The sequence below is a fragment of the Venturia canescens genome, chromosome 4 (assembly GCF_019457755.1).
Source record: "Venturia canescens isolate UGA chromosome 4, ASM1945775v1, whole genome shotgun sequence".
Taxonomy (NCBI): domain Eukaryota; kingdom Metazoa; phylum Arthropoda; class Insecta; order Hymenoptera; family Ichneumonidae; genus Venturia; species Venturia canescens.
Window position 1 is genome coordinate 20,082,596 of NC_057424.1, and position 21,474 is coordinate 20,104,069.

At 45.5% G+C, this 21,474-nt stretch overlaps 2 protein-coding genes across 2 annotated transcripts; both read left to right on the forward strand.

The window, feature by feature from the left end:
* LOC122409910 (uncharacterized) lies at nt 1-1,659 on the forward strand. Its single transcript, XM_043417816.1, has one exon. It carries the CDS (start codon nt 691-693, stop codon nt 1,459-1,461), a length of 771 nt encoding a protein of 256 aa, XP_043273751.1. The 5' UTR covers nt 1-690; the 3' UTR covers nt 1,462-1,659.
* A 16,802-nt stretch (nt 1,660-18,461) lies between these two features.
* On the forward strand, nt 18,462-20,506 carry QIL1 (MICOS complex subunit MIC13 homolog QIL1). The gene is made up of 3 exons (XM_043417392.1): nt 18,462-18,665; nt 20,008-20,223; nt 20,312-20,506. The coding sequence occupies exons 1-3, from the start codon at nt 18,462-18,464 to the stop codon at nt 20,504-20,506; spliced, it is 615 nt and encodes a 204-aa protein (XP_043273327.1).
* Nucleotides 20,507-21,474: the final 968 nt, after the last annotated feature.

Below are 21,474 nucleotides of genomic sequence, written 5' to 3' on the forward strand. Positions count from 1 at the left end.
AGGAACGCGGAGCTCGTCGAGCCTCTTTCTACAAAAATATTGGACTTTCGTCATAATTAGGACTCGGAGGATTGTCTCGTCTCGAGTCCGGAATTTCGTCTCCGTACGAGGAAGTTAAGAGGAAGAAAAGAGCGTCGTCATTGGGAGAGAAGAAGCCGGAACGTAGGTGTGGTCATTGATGCGAGCGTACAAACGGTGGCGTACGGAGATCAACGAACAGGAGGAAACGTCGTATTTCTTGACGTCATAGAGTTTAGACGAAGGAAGAGATGCGACGGTCTGCCCCACCATGGCGATGACAGAGAGTTGATCTCCTCTGGCAACAATTCGTACCTCGTTTCTTTTTCTCATGAGGGAGGGGGGCTACTGCGTGTCGCAGCGGTTAATGGTTGCATTATAACGTGCCCAAAGAGATGACGAGTGAGAAGAAAGGCGGGGGAACGAGATCCCTCTTCGGGCGGGGTGTACGTGCGTTTTGACCTGCCGTGGAGGCTGATAAAATCCTTGGTGAGCCGAGGGAACATTCAGTCTTGAAAGAAATCTGAATCTCAGCGGTGGTCCGGAGAAGAGAAACGTTCGATAGCGAGAACTGCGGAGTTGTTGCGCCGATCGGATCGAAGGATCGCGTTAAGCGGAGCGAGTGTTTGGACCGCTGAGCAAACCTGGTTCATTGTATTTCGCAGCACGAAAATGAAGTGTTCCAAAGTGAGGGTGATAGCAAGCCAGTGTCTGGTTGTCTTGTTCGCCCTGTTGACGACGTCGACGACACAGGGACGATCTTCGCACAGGACAGAGAGCAGACGGGACGGATTATTCGAGAGCTTAAGGGAGGTCGAGTTGGACCGGGAGATGATGAGGGAGCTGGAGCAAGATCTGCCGGCGCTGCATCCGAGAAACGGCGATCTGATGGAAAATATATTGGCCGATTACGAGGAGATCGTTCGGGACTCGGAGGAATTGCAACGGCGAAAATCGGCGAGGTCCTGGGAGCGGTTGCACGCGATAAGGAAGCGGCACAACGAGGCCGGCCGGCGTCTCGCTCACGAGACGATTACCGAGCAGGAAGAAACGAAGATCCGGAGGGAGCTCGCCGCGAATATTCACCACCATAACATCGCCGAGAAAACGAGGAGGAAGCGGTTCGAGGTTGAACTCAAGGAGGCGCAAAATAGCTCCTTGTGCAATTACACCGTTACCGAAATACGAGATACGTCCGAGGACCGCTCGAGGATACCGAAGCATCTGGTCGACGTCAAGTGCAATCACGCCGGCCTCAAATGCCGCGAACCCGGCGCCCATTATTGTCTCCAAACTTACGGGAAAGTCGAAGTCAGTTACAGCAACGGAACGACCGAGGTTTTGAAAATTTTGACCGGCTGTGTTTGCGCTCTTCGGGAATACGCTCGCTTGGAACAGTTCAGACCGCGCATCATCGACGATTGGGAAGAAGAGCGACGGTAACGCAACGACCACGAGAACCATCCGAACCGGCCATCCCAACGATCATCCAAGTACCAGCGACCCCGGACATCGCTCGGCTCAACAAATCTTTGAAATTTCAAAGATATTCGACTCGTTATATATGAACGCTCAACTTTTATCATTCGTCGACTATTTATTCCATTCGATGCACATCTTCATCGATCGTTTTGAGCTCAATCTTTCTCGTGTATATATTTTTCTCTATTATCATTTTAAAATCATATTTGGTAATGTACTTTCATCGTCGTTGCACTTATTTATTGAAGGCAATCATTTTATTATCCGTTTTTTATTTATTGCATCATCAGTCACCAACCGACACGCGCACTCGCACACACGATTATTATTCATTCCTTTGTACAGTTATTTATAATGCATTTATCATAGTATTTTGTATCCCTTCATTACTAATTTATTCGAACCATTGTTCATGTGATATTTACATTATTTTATGCTTAAGCAAAACATATATTTATATATTGCAATAAAAAAGTGCAATTTTTATAGAAATTTGTTGTCTTTGATTGGAATTTATCGGGGGCTCTGTGACTGCGACGCTTTCCCGTTCGTTCGCGACGGGAAGATTGTTGTTATTTCTTGCAAGCGTTACCGCGCAGATTAAAACTGACGAGGAGAAATTTCGAAATGCTGTATTTGTTGGAGTCGCCGCAGTGCTCGCTTTTGTTCGCTCATGCAGAAAACACTTGGCGACGTTGTAAAATTCCGATTGCTTTCGTCGTTCACATTCGATTCACGGTGGATCGGTAGATCATGGCATTTTGGACTCTGTCGCGGAGGAAAATTGCAAGTGAAAATTGCTTACTTTGCATTTTACGTACTCGTTTTCGTACCCCTTGATTTGCGTAACGCTTTGATATTGGAAACTCGGTGTAACAGAGAGTGGATGAGAAACATAGTAATTCAGAATTAACGTTTTGATTCGACGAATGCGTGTCATCCGGTTTGATGGATTTTACGCTCTTGTCGTTTGTTTCTCTGTTTTTCTTTTTTAAATGTCTCTTTCCCTTTTCGGTGTTTGAGATCAAAGAGGATTTCCCGAGGGCGCACAGGCGTCCGTGCGAACATTGGGGAAAGATGAAAACTGCTCTTTTTCTCTGGCACAAACGATGCTCGGTGTGTTGCTCATCGGTTAATTCGTACCCTGAGCGCGAATTTCAGTAGTAACTAACTCCGGCAGGTCCTCGAAGCTCCGATAAAACCGTCGGCGAACCCCGGGGACATGTCGAGTGTTTCACACATTGTACGAGCCTCTATGACTGCAGCAAAGAGCTTCGCACTGTCACAAGGGAGCCAGCGGGGGAGCGAGTGGGAGACGACGCGAGCTGGGCTGCCTCTTTGCAATTGGGAGTAATTTATTAATGCAACTCTGGCCGATTCATCGAGTCTACTCTCACTCAGTGTCCATAAAGACACGGGAGCTTTAAATATTCGTAATGAACGTGCGCGTGTCAGCTCATGCACAAATGCGCGCGTGTTTCTGTCCCGTCGGGGTGAACTGCGCCGCCGCCGCCGCCGCGAATTTAACTGTTTATTCGCAACTTAATCAAAAGTTGACGTTATTCCTCGATCATTGTTGCGACGATGCACGAGTGACGAAACGAAACGAGCCCTCGAATAACCGTCCCCTCGTGTTCGATACGAATAACCCCGGAGTTACATGCTCCGTGTGTGCGGAGCCATTATAATAAACAGCGATTCTGTTAACGGAGCTACCGGAATGGACCGCGAGCGATTCCGAAACGCGGTCTTAGCCCGAAGTTGCTCTCCGGAGACACTTCTCTCGGTGGTCAGAGAGTGTTTCCCCAGATCTGCGGAATGTGAATTTCCTCGAGCATACTCTCCTTCGGCTCGTCCTTCGTCCTCTCGCTGCCCTTTCGCGAAGCTATCTCTGCTGCTGCTGGTTTCCCCAAACTATATCTCCGTTCTAAGTAAACACAGCGTTTCATACGGTTCAAGATTTGGGCGGGTTTATTTGTCAAAGGGCATCACGAGAGGGATGACGTTGAATTTTCTACACCCTGTGCATCGGGCTTTTCCAAAAGCTTTTACTTCCGACGATAGTTTCTTTCATGGAGCGATTGCGATCGGCGAAGCTCCGTCCTCCCATCCGTTCCCGGCTGACAATAATTATTATTATAATTAGTCGCGGTCAATGTCTCCGCCGCGGGCATCGCCCGCGATTAATGCATCGCGGAGGGAGCGCGTTCGCGGCATGGAAATCAGTAATGAGCATAAACTTTCGGTCAAATCAGGTTGGCATATAATAACGCAGTTGCGGGTGGTTAAACCTAAACGTCAGTGGTTCAGGGAATATCGTGTCAGAATCAGTCGCAGCGAAAGAGACGCTCGGGAGAGAGGCCGGCAGAATCATCGGGTGGAAGATACGCAGAGAGAAATGTCGTCGCGAAGCGAGAATCTCCGTTGCAAGCTCACTCTCCTGTACAGTCGTCACGTCTGTACACTTCACCACGGTCTATGTACAGAACAACGTTGCGCTGCGAGTTCGCCGGGAGAGTACGCTCGAGTAACGCCTCTCCGTGTCCTCCGCACAGAGGTGGAGTTAGGGTAGAGATCATGCGGAGGCGATATATGTGTACAGAAATCCCGAGCTACGTTCGACCAAATCCTGCACTTTGTATGGGGGATGGATGAGCACGTAGATTAGTCCAGCGTCGAGCTGTTTAAACCATATCATATATACAGAGCTTGATGCGGAGCCGCGTTATAATTCTCAACTTGATCGCGCCAAGGGCCGCCGCCGTTGTGCCGGAGTCTCGCACGATGATGGGCGTTTTGTTGTACGACCATCCGTCCTGGTGGTGGTGGGTCGGATGGTTTATCTGTTCATACAATAATGCTCCGGTCGGAGGCTCAAAAATATTAGCCGGCGTGTGGCTTGGGATTCTCCGAATTCGAGTAAAAGCAGCAGTTCGTGCGATTGATTTCGTTGCAACGGAAATATACGTTTGACTCTCCGTTTCATCGAAGCACGAGATTTTCTTAGCGATGCTCATTCATTCTCGCTCGTCGTATACCAATCAATTTCCCTCATAAGAGGCGTCTCGCGCGCAGCTTTGCCGTGATTTCTATCGCAGTTTGCGAAACATGAGCGTTGCCCGAGAAGCATGAATGAGGCAACGCCGGGCGCGAATGGAACTCCCTCGGCTCGCTTTATCGTAATGTAATCAGCGGATGAGAAAGCGAAGAATTTCGTATTCTTTTCGTAACAATTCAATTGGGAGCTCGCTCCGCATTTTATTTTATATTTCTCGCAGAGCCTCCTCCCGCTGTACCGTTAGCGTCGCGGTGCAGCCTCCGCTCGTCGTGCAATATCTACGAGTTATACATTCGCCAAGCATATAAACTCCGATATCGAAGGTGGTGGATTTAGCCTCGGCCAATGTTCCAGCGGTTTTGACGATATGGCCTGTTACAGGGAGCGTCAGAGGTGATTCCCTCGACCACCAGGACGCTCCTACGTCTCTCGGAGCAAGAGAATTCGTCCTGTCCATGCCCCGGCTATAATTCTGCGTTATCGGTGAGTTCACGGGCCAACGCCCTTTCCCTCCCTCCATGCGGAAGTGTGGGAGACATCGGCCATGCAACCGGGAAACCACCTAACCGCAGGAACACTGGACATAACCTCCTCTCCGCTCCTTCCGACCATCACTCCACACACGTATCATTCTTGCCCGCCAAACCTCTCCGAGAATCTCACACTTCGCGCCCTTACATGTTACATCCCCACGAATTCTACCACGCGCGTTACACTCCACCGACGCAACTTCATACTCGTCCTCGACATTTCTACGTCACCGATGATATTTAGCTTTCGAATATATGTACGATTAAATGATCAGCCTGCTCCGATCCTCGAGCAGCGTGTTCGGACCTACCAAATGTTACCAAATGTCTTCCAGTCTCGTAAACACTCCCGCGCCGTTTGAGTATCGGCATATCCACATGCGCCGCGAGGGCATTGACAGCGTTTGACTAAATGATTCTATGGAAGTATCGTACTTGCCGCGCGGGTACTATGCAGACTCTGAAAAAGCGAGCACTTGCTCATTCGCTATTTTCTTTGGAACTATTCTTTGGAAGGTGACGATTCAACACGAATTTTCTTGAGACAACGATCTTCTCGTCGTAGTATGGGAAACATTCGTTTTGAACGCTGTTGAATCAGCTAATTACGTTTATTGGATATGGACGATAACACCAATTCTCACTTGGTTTCGAACGGACGTCACTTTGTTTAGAAAAAAACACACTCTGGCGCGGTGGCAAAGTCGATCATTTTTTAATCAAATTTTCTCTTTCTCCGCAGTTACGTGCGTGTTCGATGTTACGTGGCCAGTTTTTTTGTGCGTTTCCCTCAAACTGTTCGAGGCCGCGTCCAATTCGTAGCTAGAAAATATAATGAAATCCGACTCAGACACTTGAAAATTCATCGATGTTCAAGACTTTTACTTTGGACTTTGAGCGCTTACTTTATCGCGGGGAAGTCTTGAGAGTGATTGAAATTTGCGCGTCGGAAGATGACGTTTGATGCGTGCGAAAATTCCATGCGATAAACGCATTCGCGTTTGTACATCGTTTTATCAGCGCGTGTCGCTGCGTGTGAAATACAACATGAGAATACACTCAAGGCGGAGATGGGGCTGCTGAATTTGGGGTTTAATGATTGATTGGCATTTCCGTAATCATGGGATGGTTAATCGTCCGCGACAGGGCTAGTATATAAGGCTTCTGATCGATAGGAGCGCTCGAACGCTCGCCGGATCCAATACTAATGTGCTCTAATGTGAGGGGAAGCTTTCATTTCCGAGCTAAATAGCTTGATATGTACAATTATCATTGCCTGTCGAGTCACAAGCACATTGAGCCACTTCGTGGCTCTTATCCGAGCAGAAAATACATACAAATGGGACCGACTCGCATCTCCTTTGACGTACTGGCAGCAGCAACAGTTCGATGAAGCAAATAGAATTTATGATGAATACACAAAAGATTGGGTATTACAACTTTTTTTGAAAACTTTTTTAAATCAATCCTGAGATCGCAATAAACCAGGAGAATTTTTATTTTTATTTTACAAGACCGAAAAGTGTCTTAAATACTATTTTTTATTTATGACTTTGAATTTTCGCGCGGGAACGCTAGCCGCCATGCTGTTTCGGTTTGTGACGTCACTCCGTTAGCAAACAATACGACTGCGAAAGACCAAGCAACAAGATTTGTGAAAATAATGAGTGATAATTGGTGTCTTGGGTCTGAATGCAATAATAGGAGTGTAAAAACACCAAAAAAATCGTCTTCCATGATGCGATTTTAATAAAACAAATGATAAAAATCCACAAACGCGATAATAACTTGTAAAGTTTCAAAATAAGACAGAGCGCGCGATAAAAATCTAGATTGTTTATTATCGGAGTGACGTCACGGTGCAAAAAGACGATTTTTAAAATGGAGTTATCAAATTTACCATATTGTATAATATTGAGTGAATTGCTGACAGTATTTTCGGTTGCTTCGCATCGAGAATTGCAAAAAAAGCTGATCGATCGATCACGATCGATGAAGAAGAGAATTAATCGTTGTTTCAAACTAAACGTGTAAAAATCTCGTAAATTTGTATTATGCAAATGTGATTTGGCAAACTGAAGCGTTATTGACGCACTGGGACAGCCCCATAATATTGCGTTAGACAAAAACTTCGAACTTGCTCGATGCCTCATCGTTGAAGGTGTATCACACCGCTGTCTCGGCCGCTCGCGACGTTTTATAAATAAAATTCTTCCGTGGAATTCTTAACGCGTGTTGATAATTACTCAATAGTCGCGTTGCGTTTAAACTTCCTTCGCATAAAGAGAACGATTAGCGCGATGTCGTGTTACGTTGCGGGCCAGGGAATCACAGCAGCGTCAGTAGGAAAACATTGTTCGTCTAATTTCGAAATAATGGCTTGTGGTCGAACGACATTACAGTTGTTCTTAAATATAATTGTCTTGGTCGTAAAGCGGACTGTATCGGCTTGAATATTCATCGTGAAAAATGCTATTTTGGTTTCTGATAAAATTGTGAGTCGCGTTAAACGTCCGGACTCTCTCTTGAAGCGTTTCAATTCGGGTTTAGCAACCCGATGCGAAATCGATCTGAAAAATAATCGGGAAAGTGTCGTTCCCCGTACGGATATTTTAATCGGAGAAGCGATAAGAAAAGTTGAGGGTTTTGATCGGCCTCGGTGTATCGTTGGAAAAGTGTTTTATTCCGGGATAAAAGTGTCGGAGTAAAATATGATTGAACTTGACCATTACGGTGGATTATTTATTGAGTGCGATGAGAAGGAGAGACAGTGAAAAATGAAATAGGCGCGATGTTGTCTGACAAGATGCTCCGCCGGCGGAAGCTTTTCGCCTTATACACACCGACGCGACGACGGGCCTGCTATTGTCAGCTTTATTGATTCACTTGTTCCCGTCTTCAAGCTCGTCGTAATCATTGTACTTTCGTCTTAAAATTATACTCCAAATATGAACAGATGCTGGCTTTGGCTCGACGTGTACCGCGACAGGAATAAAAAGACGGAAATAACGTCGTCTTCGTGGCGGAACGACGTTAGCTCTGACGCTGACGAGCTCAATGTCCGAGCCGATCATCGAAAATTCAGTAGCTTTGCCTTTGAAACGCGGACACGATGAGGACACGGTAGCTTCTTATTGGTTATCGGTACGAGGATATAGGAACGGGGGGATGAAAAGTTGGCGATAAATGCGACCACTTTTTTCTTTCCGTTTTCATTGACAGACATTCGCTGTCATAAAATCATGATTTTATAAAAATGGTGTACTTTAGGGAGCTCGAATATATATAGAGGTTGTTAGAAAGAGAAAGAGCGGTTTCGTATTAGTTGGTTTGCACGAAATTGACCTCGTTTGCCGAAAAATATTTTTCACGTTGCGCCTCGACATGGCCGATTTCGCCGGAGAGATAAGCAAAATAAAATAACAGCGATAAAATGAAAAGGATAATTTTTCATTGGCTTTTGTCATTTGTTGTTTCTCGGGACGCTCGCGCGTTCTGTGACGTCAATGCGCGCGAGGGACCCGAACGAAAGGTGTAATGGAATAGAGGAGGAGGAATAATCATCGAAATACTTTTTGTGTCTGCCTCGATCGTCTTATGATGATTATTGTTAAAAACATTTTTTCTTACCTCTTCTCTCACTCTCCCTCTCTATTTAGATATGTAAAGTCAGATACAGAGACGATCTTTCATGACGCAAGCACTCGGCTCTGTTATTATATGTACAGGTCTGAATCGGGAGCGAAAGAAAGGGCGAAACTGAACCGACCGAACGGGCTCAGTTGAAAGAACTCGAACTCTTCTGCTCCTGAGCATTCGGTGCTTAATATGCATGCGCTATTTGATATTGCTCGATAGCAGTGGTTAAAGGAATTATGACACAAGCATGATCGTCACTGGCGATTCATTTGGCACGCTCGTGACGTCAGTGACCTAGAGAAAACAATAAATCAGTGAGGGCGTGTGAATTTACGAATCGCATTGTAAAATCGTGCTTAATTGACCGTGTGAGATTGATACTGTTTGATAACTTCGATACGCGCACGAGTACGTGAGTAGAAAGCATATCGAGTCACTTCACTTTTTCCCCACTTTTACCTTTAACCCCACTTTTCACGTTTGTTTTCATCGGAAAAACGTTTTTCGACAACCTTCAAAACGGTTTTATTCAATTCTACGCCTGGCTGTAAATACATTTGCTTCTGATTTTAACGGGCATGGAATCGAAACTGTGTGCTTTGATATGAATCGCCCCTCCGTCAGATCTCGTGCGTGAACATTCGTCAGACAAGCGAGACGTAACAGAAAAGGCTTCTGCAAATCTTTTTTTTGCTTAGCCGGAGACTTGAATGGAAGCATGCAAATTAATGAAACTGCTGAGATTCAATGGAGTATTTCGCTATCAAGATCGAGTGGGTTCGAGGGAGACAGAGAAAAGCGTTTCGATGCTTTTTCACACGGGAGCCAGCTCCGTCAACGTTAGAATCCTTCTCGGTACGGCTGCACTCACTCAGTCAGAATAGTTCAGCAGAGAACCTTGGCTTTGTGAAATAACGAATCGATCCATATCGAAAAATAGTGGCTCGTGTAAAGCCTCCTTTCTCTTTCTCTCTCGCTCTTTTCGCGCCTCGTTTCGCGCTAATAAAACGTTCGTATGAAAATTGACCTCGTGAGTGAAAAAGGGAAAGAGTGAGGAGGAAATAAAGGGAGAAGGAAAGAGATGGAGCGAGAAGAGATTCATGGAGCGAAGAGAATTCGTTTGTATAAAGCTGACCCCCAGCTAATATTATTTATCGTTCGTAAAACGCGATAATTGTTGGAACGTTAACCGAAAACACGCCTGCTTTTCATTCCCTATCCTTTTCCATACTATTATGTAATGAATTTTAACGAATTATACAGTTGGAGCCGAGCGAGGGGCGCCGGAGCAGCCCGCCTACCGAAATGCAATTCCACGTCTCATTCATGAAATCCCATCGAAACATGGAACTTTCCAGGCCCCTTTTCCCTTTACAAATCGTAGATTCAACAGTCAGAATGGCCCGGGAAACTGTCACGAACAGCTATCGTATCTCGTTACGCGAGGATCATGATCGTAATAATAATTATCATTTGCAATAGTAACGATCCCAGCAGTTTTAATCGTAACAGCTTTGGAATTGAGTAATCTTTGCTGGCAGATAAACTGTGAAAAAAGTCATTGGAACAACGAAACGTGGCATGACGAGGTGCCAATGAAATATCATCATGACAAGGTTAAAAATGATTAAATGAATAAAAGAATTTTGAATCAAACCGCAGATTCATCCTCTTCGAAAACATTGCAGTTGAACGAAGAAAACTCTTCCAATAACACCAATTGCTGTTGAATCAACAATTTTTTTTTTTCTCATTGTACATATCTTTTGGTGCAATCTCTGCGCAGTTATCGAATCATCACTGATGCAACAATCATTCATCGAGTTTTCTCTCTTTCTTTTATATATGCGTTTTTCCTCTCATGGTTGTTTAATTTTTCGGGATTGGGTAAACAGGAATTTTCTTCTCGAATGATCGAGAGAGGTGCAAATTCGCGGGTGATGAATAATGGGTAAAATTATCACCCGGGATTGTTCGGGTCCGCATCGGGAATAGCGAGCACTCTGCTCGAATAGGAATGGCTTGTGACAGATCAACAGCTTCGCGGTGTTTCTATGCATCGGTCAATGTGAGAAGATGCAAATTTCCCAAGCAATACGGCGCGCGTCGATCGGTCACGAAGACAAGGGCGTAACTCTCCCTCGGTTGCTGCATACCAAAGTCCTTCGAGCTCGGTCTTTCCGTTGGCGAGAGCATCGCTAGAGGATATGTAGGTGAGAGCCCTCCTGGGAGGATAACGGATATAACGGATAAAAACCCTTCCGTACTTTCTCTCGAGTGCCATTGCTCTCGTGGAAATTCCCTTCTTTCGACACTCCAGAGAATACGATGGTATCCGTTCTTGTTACCTGGCTTTTTCATTCGCTATTAATTAGCCGAAGAATTCAAGGAAAAATCACTTCTACCGTGATCAATTCACGAGAGATATTCGCAGGTGATGTCGCGCGTTATTCCCCCCCCCCCCTCCTCCCCCCTCCCCCCCTCCAGCCTTAAATTCATCACTGTAAAAACGACTATTCGAGAATTCTTGGGCTGATTAATCGTACGAGGACTTTTATTCGCGTGCTGGGACATTCGTTGCGAAATGAATCAAGCCTTTTATAGTACTTTCAACGATTTCTGGAACTAGTTGATTAAACGAATGTATGAGCAGGATACGTGGGAATGGGAAAGTTGTGCTTTTTTCACTGCGGATACCTTGAAGAGGATGATAAATCACAATCGATCAGAGCTCGATAAGTTTTTCAGGAGGCTCGCCTGAAAATGGGGGAGACGGTCGAGCAGATTTGATAAGCTCGAATCCGTCAATCGGTTGTGCATCCTCCGGTATTTAAGGCGGGAGCCTGAGTGTAAAACTTGAAAATAGTGATTCCGTGAAAGAACGAGACGATTAGGACGAGAGGAGCAGGGTGGATTCGCGGATCTGGTTGGAACGACCGCGAACGAGGGAGACCGGCGTTGCGGGCGGGGGGAGGGGTGCGAGAAGAGCAAGTGTTCGGGTTGACGGGACGAGGAGTGGGGGAAACCAGGCCGGTTGGGTTCTGTCCAGGGTTTCGTGTCCGCATATAGTGCGCGCTAACGATCAAAAGGTCTCGGATCTTGTGAGGAAGGACTCGCGAGTCCGGCGGGTCGAGCCCTTTTGGCGCTTAGACGCAGGCATTAGGCGTGCAGCGGCAGCGATCATTGGTGCAATGATGAGAGTGTGTACGGGGAGCGAACCGGGAGACAATAGTATAGGAGGACAAAAGCATGATATACGATGGCTCTGGAGCAGTGGTATTAAAATCATATTTTTAAGCCCTTCTCCCTGGTTTCTCTCCGCGCGCCATTCTCCGGGCGCGCGCGACGCGACTGGCTCCATCGCGCGCCTCGTTTCGCGCCCGCATTCGCAGCGGCGACCCTGCTCCCGGCTCGTTCCACTTTGTACACTTTTTTCCCGCCACTTTTTCGTACGTACGAACGTCGCGTATGCATTACCGAAACGGGGGAGGAGCAGGCTGAGCCGGCATTCGCTGAAAATAGTTGTGGAGAGGGGCGCGCGCAGAGACAGAGGGCCGAAATGATTTTATAACGAAGAGTGAAAGGGCCGCGGTAATATACAAGGGCTGGAGATAAAACTCGCGTGTGTTTCCGCCCGGCCCTTTATAAACGTATCATCCATTTATCTCTCGCGCCGCGCGCCTCTACGAGTACCGACTTCTCACGATTCTCCCACTATTTTTCTCATCTGATCTATGCTTTTCGCCATTTCTCTCCATTTCCCTCAGCCCTACGAATTTTCTTCAATGCTCGATTCTCCTCTTCCTCTTTCCTTCTGCTCCGCGGAACGTCATTTCTCTTCGCTCTCGCGCGCTATCCCCGCGTTCGCTCCGTCCGCCGCCCCCTGCGGTTTAATTGGATTTGTTGGAGCAGTAATACGTACTCTTCCTCCCCGTCGCTGCCGCCGCCTCCTCGCTTGCGCACCCTGTAAAACGCGAGGATTGTCCGCGTGTCGTTTGAAAAGCCCGAGGGGCTTCGATTTGCGGTGAAAAAAAGGAAGAACGAGCGAAAAAATGGGAGAAAACGAGGCAACTGCTTTTGCTCTCATGGAAATCTATCGAAATATCGAGCACGATTTTTCTCATACTCTCGAGAGGTTTGATATTGCTTTCGAAACCTACGTGCAGAAACAATTGTTCTCTAGTGGAAGAAGAGGTTTTCCTATCGTCAGGTTTTATGGCTTTGATGCTCGGTAAAATGCTCGTGATCTCTCGCGTTTCATTCGAGTCGACTCCAATTCTTTTATCTCGTCTTTGGACATCGGCTCGATACGAGCGAATGATTGTTGTTTTATACGTCGAGGCGAATCGCGGAACAGTTTGTAACCAAGATCGCGGACCGCTCTCTGCTCGTCCCGGAAAACAGTGCATTCAAGTTTCACGATAACGCGACACAGATCCGGATTATTTCCAAGTATTTTCAAACGGAAGCTCCGCAGTGTTTTCCCCGCTAATGCGCCTGCTGAAAAGATTCCCAGTCGCATAATAAATGGAAAAATATGAAAGAAAAGCGAATGAATAAGGGCTAATAAAATATACACAATTTTTCTCTCTGGTCACGAGAGTCGCGAGACCCTCTGATGGAACTACCAGCGAAATTGGAATTTCCTTTCTTCGCTCATACATTTCTCATACAGCTCCGAGTTTACCTGATATTCAACGCACATATACATTGCCGCGTTTTCTGCTCTCATATGTCCGTGTTCTTCTCACTAAGGTATCGTTCGCTTCTCCTCCTGTTTACACTTTCATGCAAAGTACTTTTCATTTTTACATGGAAATGCGGCAACGTTCCTGACGACTTTCGCATCCCCTCGCATCGTGCCGCTCCGACGCGTTGCATGACGTTTCTTTCTCCTCGATTTGACGCCCCGGCGGCGTGCGGGGACTCGAAGAATCGAACCTTCTTCCTGGTCAAAAGATCATTCGAAACGAAAAACCGTCACTTTATTTCGCGTCCCCGACAAAATGCTGGTCGAGTCTGTTTTTTCCGTTGCGAACTCTGATATTGGTACGTCGCACAAAGTTTCGACGCGAAGGACCCTTGGACTAATGTTGTTCATTAACGCAGATTTGCAACTCCCTCAAAGCTCGTTAGCTCCGCGCGAACGAGAGTACGAAAACCGTTGCGTTTTCATATTCCTTCTCCGTTCATTTTTCTCCGTGACTTTTTTTACTCGCGGCGCCCCCCCCCTGCCGCTGCCGCGTATATGTGTAAACTACTGCTCACCAGAGAATATTTGGGTTATATTTAATTCCGCACGTATACGGACTCACGTGGAAAAAGATATTCGGAGAGACTTCTATTTTTCTCTTTTTCTCGCATGATGCACGTCAGTGAAAAACAAGCCTCTTGCACCTCTTTAATTAGTACTTATACGTCGCAATAATTATGAAGCAAACGAGCTTCATTCATATATTCTCTTGAATCGTTATATTCGGCATCGTTTCGTAACGTTATTTCGGTAAGAATGAGTTTATGGATCCATCAATTTGTACTCGAATTTTAAAGATTTTCACGGAAAACAAAAAATCATTAACTCTCTTGTTTCTTCCATAATTTGAGCCTCTTTTTTTTCTTCATTAACTTTCGTGGCCCCTGAAACCCCAGGAGCCTTGTTCATGGCCACTGAGAGAAAGGAAATTCGTTGATTCTACATCATTTCATCGCTGGATCAACAAATCATCAGGGACAAATGAGATTTGATTATTCAGCGAAACTTTGGTCTATTGAACCACGATTTTGTAGTTGAAAAAATTGTTTTCATTGGGCCAACGAATTGAGCGTTCGAACCGAATGTTTCGTGGGGCTCACGAATATTATTCTGTTGTCCAACGAATATCCGACAAAATTTGTGTGTTCAAACAGCGCATTTATCTCATGGCATTCGTACAAGGGCTCAGGAAAAGGGGAAATCGAGGCCTAAGATTCTGAATGTTCACTGGAAATTCATTGGTTAAAGTTGATTAAAGTACCGCGCTTAAATTTAATGGAAGTGTACTGAACGATTCAAAGGTAGAACTTCAAAAGGTCGGATCGAGGTCCATCCTAGCGGGGGGCATCTAACATGTAATTGGAGAGAAGTTTTTAGAAGACTGTCGCTCATTGAGACATTTTCTCCTTTGAAGCCTCGGCTTTGGAATTGAAACTTTTCTGATGATTACAATAATTAAACTAATTAGTTCCCTTTGATTCGGAAAATGTTGGGCTGTAATTATACGTGCGGAAGCTGAGACACCGAATCTTGGAGAATAATAAAGGTCGAGATTGCTTTAAGATGAAAAAATACTCTTCAGCATCGAGCAAAGTGGAGGGAATTTACGTTTCGCTTTTTATTCAATAATTAAGAAGATATTTCGAAACGAATTTGACGAGTTTACCATTGATCGGAACTCGGTGCGTGTCAACAGCTACGAAAACATGGAAAAATTACTAACAGAGAATAATGCAGCAGTCTCAGTTAATGAATAACGATTGACTTCGCAGAAAAATCAAGAAGCAAGAAACCCGTTCTTAATGAGCTGCAAAATAAATATTAGATTTTATTTTAATTATGGCCTAAGAATTTTTATAACGCGATTACAACAAGGATATCTCTGAAAATACGAAGCTCGTAAAAATCATATTCGCTAATTTGTTCGTCAATGCGATTGTGCAGTGAAAAATCGTACTTTCCAGAAAATTCTAAAAGTTTGGCTGACCGTTTTGGATTTAGGCACACGCTGCATCGCGGTTCAATGGTGGAAAAAACATTGGCAAAAACTTGTTTTTTTTTTCACGAGAACTTTGCTCGTTCACGTAGGCGCGCGCGGACGAAAATACGATTGAATGAAAACTCTTTGTTTCGTGCGGAAGGTCCGCGGATCAATTCTGCGGGAATGGAAGGGCGATGGCGAAGCGCAGGGTCAGGTAAAAGACGTCAGCACGTTTGGCAAGCTCTGCCATCTTGGATTTGGCGTATAGTTATTTATTATTCCACGTTTTATTTAGAGTTTGGAAGGCTGCCAGATTGGGGCAGAAGAAAAGAGTGGAGCGTTCGAAAAGGGGTGGTTTTTGAAAATCGTTTTGTTTTTATAGCGCAGCAGCCCCGTCGATGTCGCTGTCTCGGACGGACGAGCTGCGGTCGTTTCGCGTTCCCGATCGTCGACTCGCTCGATCCTTTCGACGAACATAAACGAGGAGGAAAAAATCCCGACGGTTTTTTCGTCGGATGAGTCGAGGGCGGAGAACGGTGTGTTACAAGGGCGACCGCGGAAATTACCACCGGAACGTTCGGAGAGTTGAATGTTTTTTCGATTTTTCCCGATGAGCGTGTGTGCGTTTTTTTATTTTTCTTTCATTCGAATACGAAAAAAAGATGCGATTGCCACTGTACGAAATAGCTGTCAAACGTTCGGCGCACCGACCCAATGGCTAAATTGGCAAAGTCGCCTTCTCCTCTCGCGCACCCTCGGCACGGAGATGGCGTTTGCCGTCAGTCGGAAGAGCCGGCCGACGCCGAAGCGATTACCTTTTTGGCTAATTGCTCGACGCGGGCCTGTTCCCGTAATTTTACCCTGTGCATATGCGCGGCTCGCGCGGGCTTCGCTCGATCTTCAACAATGGAAAAGTCTTCGATCGAATTTTCCGGGGAAAATTCCACTGCTGTTTTCCCATTGAGCCTCATCGTCGCGAGTTTCATTAAAAAGATTGAACTCGCGCGTATTCGGCTTTTGTAGATAAAATCGAGTGGGATTCGACGCGAGCATAGCGAGTCGCGGAAAATCGAGGAAACTGGCCGAAGGTCCAAATGTTCTCAGATCATATTCGGAATCCGCGCGTAAAAGCGTCGATGAGAATAAAAAACCCGAAGAAGAACAGAATATATCCGAGACTGGGACGTCTAGCGTGTCCTCGTTTTCTCACGTGTGTTTTACGAGGGTATTCATATCGCTGTTCAAGTGTCGCTCGATAGCGCGCGGAGCTATCGCACCTCCGACGTTCATCACTATTATCGCGAAAATCCAGAAGATTCCGAGGTGCGAGGAAGAAGGAGAGGCTCCCGGGGCCTCGAACGAGGAGGGGAAAGCACTGCTGGATTCTTATTGATGGACAGAGGAGACTCGCGTAGGTCGCTTCTTGGCTTGATAACTGCGGAAGAACGTATCGCGACGCCCTCTTCGAGGCCTCCAAACGTCATAAATCCTGCGTCTTAAACGTCAGTAACGTCGCACCCGAAGAAAATGCATTCGAGAGCGGTGCGAGGAGAGCATTTTTTCCAAGAGACGTAAGTTATCGCGTCCCGTATTAACGGACAGCACCTAACCCCCCTCGTTTTTTCTTCGACACGCTCATCAATACCTCTCGCATTTGATAAAGCGGGACCGGGAGCGATGCACCTCACGAGAATGCCAGGAAACTTTTGAAACACTAGCCAGACTCGCGAGACGAAAATGATAAAGTTCCGAAAGGGGTCGAGCCGAAAAAGAAAGAATCTTTCGCGAACGACGCCCTTCGCTCTCGCCTCGTCTCCGCACTGGCCGAGCTGTGCGAGCGGTGCATGCAGATTTTATGATTCCTCCCGGGTTTCTTTTTCTTTGAATATTTACAACGATTCTAGGTTTTATGCAGCTTTAATTACGCGACGCGATATTTCCTCTCGAACCTTCGTCCTTGATAAAGAGAAAATAGAAACAATAACAAATATCGCTGAGAAAAAGCCACCGCATAGAAACTCCGCTCTTCTCGCTCCTCGCCGCAAGAACATCGCGCCCGAGTTTCATAAACTTTCTCTCCGTCTCAACCCCTTCGCGTGTTCTGCATAATCCCTCGGCTCTCTGTAACTGAAATGTCTCGGAGAAATACTCGTGTACAGGACAGAACGCCGAGTATGAGAAAGTTCTTATCAAACTGTAAATATGTGACTGCGCAACGAAAGTACGTACGAATAAAATCGACGTTTCTTCTCGAGCGAGTATACGATCCCGTAATAAATCATGAAAAAGTGATTTTTACCCGAAATTTTGAACCTGGACTCGGAAATATTCTCAAAAGAGTTTCTTTTTCACATTTTCATCGGTACGTCAGTGGCAATCCATTCGTTTTTGCATTCTCAGAATATAAAGAGCTCGGTGTCCCATGAGCAGTGCGACGATGAAAGGGAAGAGGGAAAGAGAAAGATAATGGGGAAAAAGGGGACAAAAGATCGGTCCGTTCAAAAATCACGTTTCTGATGAAGCACGGGATATTTGTCAGACAGCATAAAAGCAGTAGGGTTCGCCAATTTTCATTGTTCTGTCGGGAAAAAGTGAGAATTAATGACGTTACGTAGAGACAGAATAGCCGGTGTAACGCTATTTTTCACAAGTATTTTGATTGATAATTAGAAAAAAAATGTGACAAAATTTGTTCCGAATGGTGAATGGTGCTGGGAAAAACAATGGTGCGTCGAAAAGATAGAAGCTTCACAGAATAAACGGGTTGGTTTGATGGGATACGAAAAAAAAAAGAAGAAATAATCGATCGTATCGGTGGGATCGAGCAGGCTGTGAATGTGTCAATGAAAAATGTCACCGCGTTTGCAAACCTCGTGACGTGAAATCGATCCTATGAAAAGTTCATCGAGTCCCTCGTTATGAGTTCTCGTCTATGAGAGCCTCATTCTCTCCTCTCTCTTCTTTCTGCAGCTTTCTGCCTCGAAAATAGTCGCATGAGGGATGAAGCGAAGCGCCAAGACCATAGCACGGACGATAAATCTTTCGCAGCCAAAGAGTTGCGAGAGACCGTCACCTGTGAGAAAATTGGTTAGTGCCGATATCGCTGAGCCTTGTCCCACTCTTGGAAATTCATACCAAACTCCGAGGCCCGTCACCGTCAGAATATGCACGCGAAAACAGTTGGAGAGAACTTGTCCACCGAAGGTTCATTTTCTTACAATCATCATTTAATCTAATCCACTAATCAAAAATATCATGTAACAAAAAATGCGACAGTGTCTAGACGACCCCGAACCTTTCTTGATGCTTTATTCATTACCGAACCAGACTCGTTACTTATTTTATTTTAACCTGCTGGCACACACGAGGAATTATTAAGAGACAAAATTTACGTGACTGCGTTATAAACTGAGAATAACCTCGCGAACGTTGGCTAATTTGGACAGTCAAATATTTTAATTTCCATGAAAATGGAATGAAATCCTCCCGAATAAATTTCATTGAAATTTTTACTTCGCACTGTAAAAATGAGCAAACATCGAAGCTCGTTCTCGCTTCTCATTGCTGTCACAGTGGTTTTTCACCGTTTTGTTATCTTCGACGAGTGGAAAAGTAGACGTGGGCGATGTATCGACCGAGCAGGATGCTGTAAAGCCAGGTCCGAAAAGTTGTTCGTGTCTTGTGGATGGCTGTACGAGGCGAGTGGAGCCTTAACAGGACATTAACGTTGGTGCATTGTAATCAAGATCGTAATTTCAATGAGGACAACGCTCTGGGCATCTCAAAAGGGCCTCTCGGGTCTCGTGATAATCTTCGAAGCTAGTGCTTTACATTATGAGTACGTCGACAGCATTCTCGGCCAACACAAACGATCTTCTCCTTCTCGTACACGTATACCGTCCGATAGCTAAATAAGGGCGTTAATCCATGTGATTTAACACCTATAGTTATGGGGGTTCATCCCATTTTGTTTGTTAGCAGTTTGTGCGTCTATATAGACGGAGAGTTTGAGCCAATCTGTCGATACATTCGCTAGAAATTAGCCTCGACGTTCGAGTTTCAGGTATACAAGATTAAGCGAACGAGACAGGGCCGAGGCCCGAGCGAGGGGATGAGAGTGACAGAGATACCGAGTGAGGAGGGGAGCAGGAGGGGAACGAAAGGCCGATGGTTCTCTAATGAAAGGAGATTATTCTGCAAAGTGTACGCTTCTCGTTAAGATCCGAGTATTTTTGGTCACCGAGTTTGTATAAGGGGAAGCATTAATGTTGAGGAGAATCGAAGAGTGTTTGGTGTTTGGACGTTTTTGTATTGAAATTCGTTGTTGAAATTAGCTGGCACGTTGGATTCTTCGCGTCAGATTCGTCGTTTGTTCTCACCCTCACGATTTCATTTTGACATTAGGGATTTTTTTTAACCTCCACCATTAAAGTGCTGACGGTCTTTGTCACCTGTGGGACACGAAGAGTGAGGAGAGGTTTTTTTGGGAACTTCGATGAATGAAAGGAAAGTAAGGAGACTGAGACGATTGAATTTAAAAATGCAGCTGTGCGATTGTCCACCGAAAGATGAAACTCCGGCGGGACGAAAGATAATTGGAACTTGGGCAAAATTATTGTCAAAGGGCGCAATAGCAGGCGGCCTCGTATATTGGACATCAGCCGAGGGCGTTTGGGGCGACAGCACAGAAACGGAGGATCTTTACTACCGCATCGTGGCAACGGTCGCTCCCGTGCTTCCGGAACTCCCGGATCTCCAAGAGGCAATACTTATTCCATATTGAACGAAGGGGTGAAAGAAAAAAACGAAATGAGCGAATCGTTAGCAATGATTATTGAATTTGTGAACAGATGAAGCTGCCGCATTTGGAGAGCGTGAAGCACACGATTTACGAAGCTTACAACCATTTCGTGTGCAGCGCGATCGGCGGACTGGTCGAAATCCCATCGGCGATAAAAGACAAAGTAATGAACGCGCTCTTCCCTTGCGACAATTCGGACGAAGATAAACTCCAAGACTCTGCTGAAATTAACGAGAATTCTTGAATGTCCGCGCGTGCGAGATTGAATTTGGAGGAGTATAAATCGAGGGGATTCGGAATCCGGGGATAAAAATGAATTGTCATTTATTGCGCTGGTATACGCTGCGGAGTAAATTTTGACAATCTCATTACAGATCGCGTGGCACGTTATATGAGTTAAATGAAAGTTTTACGCGAAGCTCACAACTCGTTCCGATAACGCGATCGTTATACAGCCTCGGATTTTATTTAACGGTCCCCGAACGCCTTATCGTTGTATCAGAGGGTTATGTAATGATATAGAAGGTCCGGTTTTATGGGGTGGAAGGAATAAACGCCGGGGTTGGGCTAAAAAAGGAAGGTTGCCGGCGCGGAATCACGTACGAGGGGAGAAAAATTTACGAGAATCAGAAGGAGAAGCCGCGCCTCGAGAAACAGATAGAATTAAGGCGTGAGATGGGAGAGCAAGTGAAAACGGAGGAATCGAACGATCGCCAACGAGGAGGATTCGAGCCTCGTCGAGACATTTCTTTCTCTCCATTGAATCCAACCGTCTTCGAGGCTGTATCGTTCAACCTTTATAGAATACGATATATAATTTGTCGTCGATCCTACGACGTTACTTCCCACGAGCAACCCTCATATTTCGCTTAACCATCTGCGACACTTTCGATCTCGTTATTAAGGAGTTTCCGTACGGAAGCCTAAATATTAAGAAATTTATCAAATTTCGTAATAACGTTATTCAACATCAAGTGCGGAAACACAAATTTTTTCAAAATTTTCTTCTACTTAGTTATCGAGTAATTACGCATTAAAGCAGATTTCTTATGCCCGGAATATATGGAAACGCTATGCTTATACACGCGAACTTTAGTGATCAATTACTCGATAACTGTGTAGAAGAAAAATCTTAAAAAATTTGTATTGTCAAATTTGGCACTATAGTATGTTACACACCTATAGGGAGGGAAAGTAGACTACTTCAAACCG

What these genes read in the sequence shown, in the direction of transcription:
- LOC122409910 (XM_043417816.1), top strand. Translation starts at nt 691, where the DNA reads ATGAAGTGTTCCAAAGTGAGGGTGATAGCAAGCCAGTGTCTGGTTGTC.
- QIL1 (XM_043417392.1), top strand. Translation starts at nt 18,462, where the DNA reads ATGAAGCGAAGCGCCAAGACCATAGCACGGACGATAAATCTTTCGCAG. An exon ending in AGAGAACTTGTCCACCGAAG is followed by an intron (nt 18,666 to 20,007) that starts GTTCATTTTCTT and finishes TTAAAAATGCAG; the next exon opens with CTGTGCGATTGTCCACCGAA. An exon ending in AACTCCCGGATCTCCAAGAG is followed by an intron (nt 20,224 to 20,311) that starts GCAATACTTATT and finishes ATTTGTGAACAG; the next exon opens with ATGAAGCTGCCGCATTTGGA.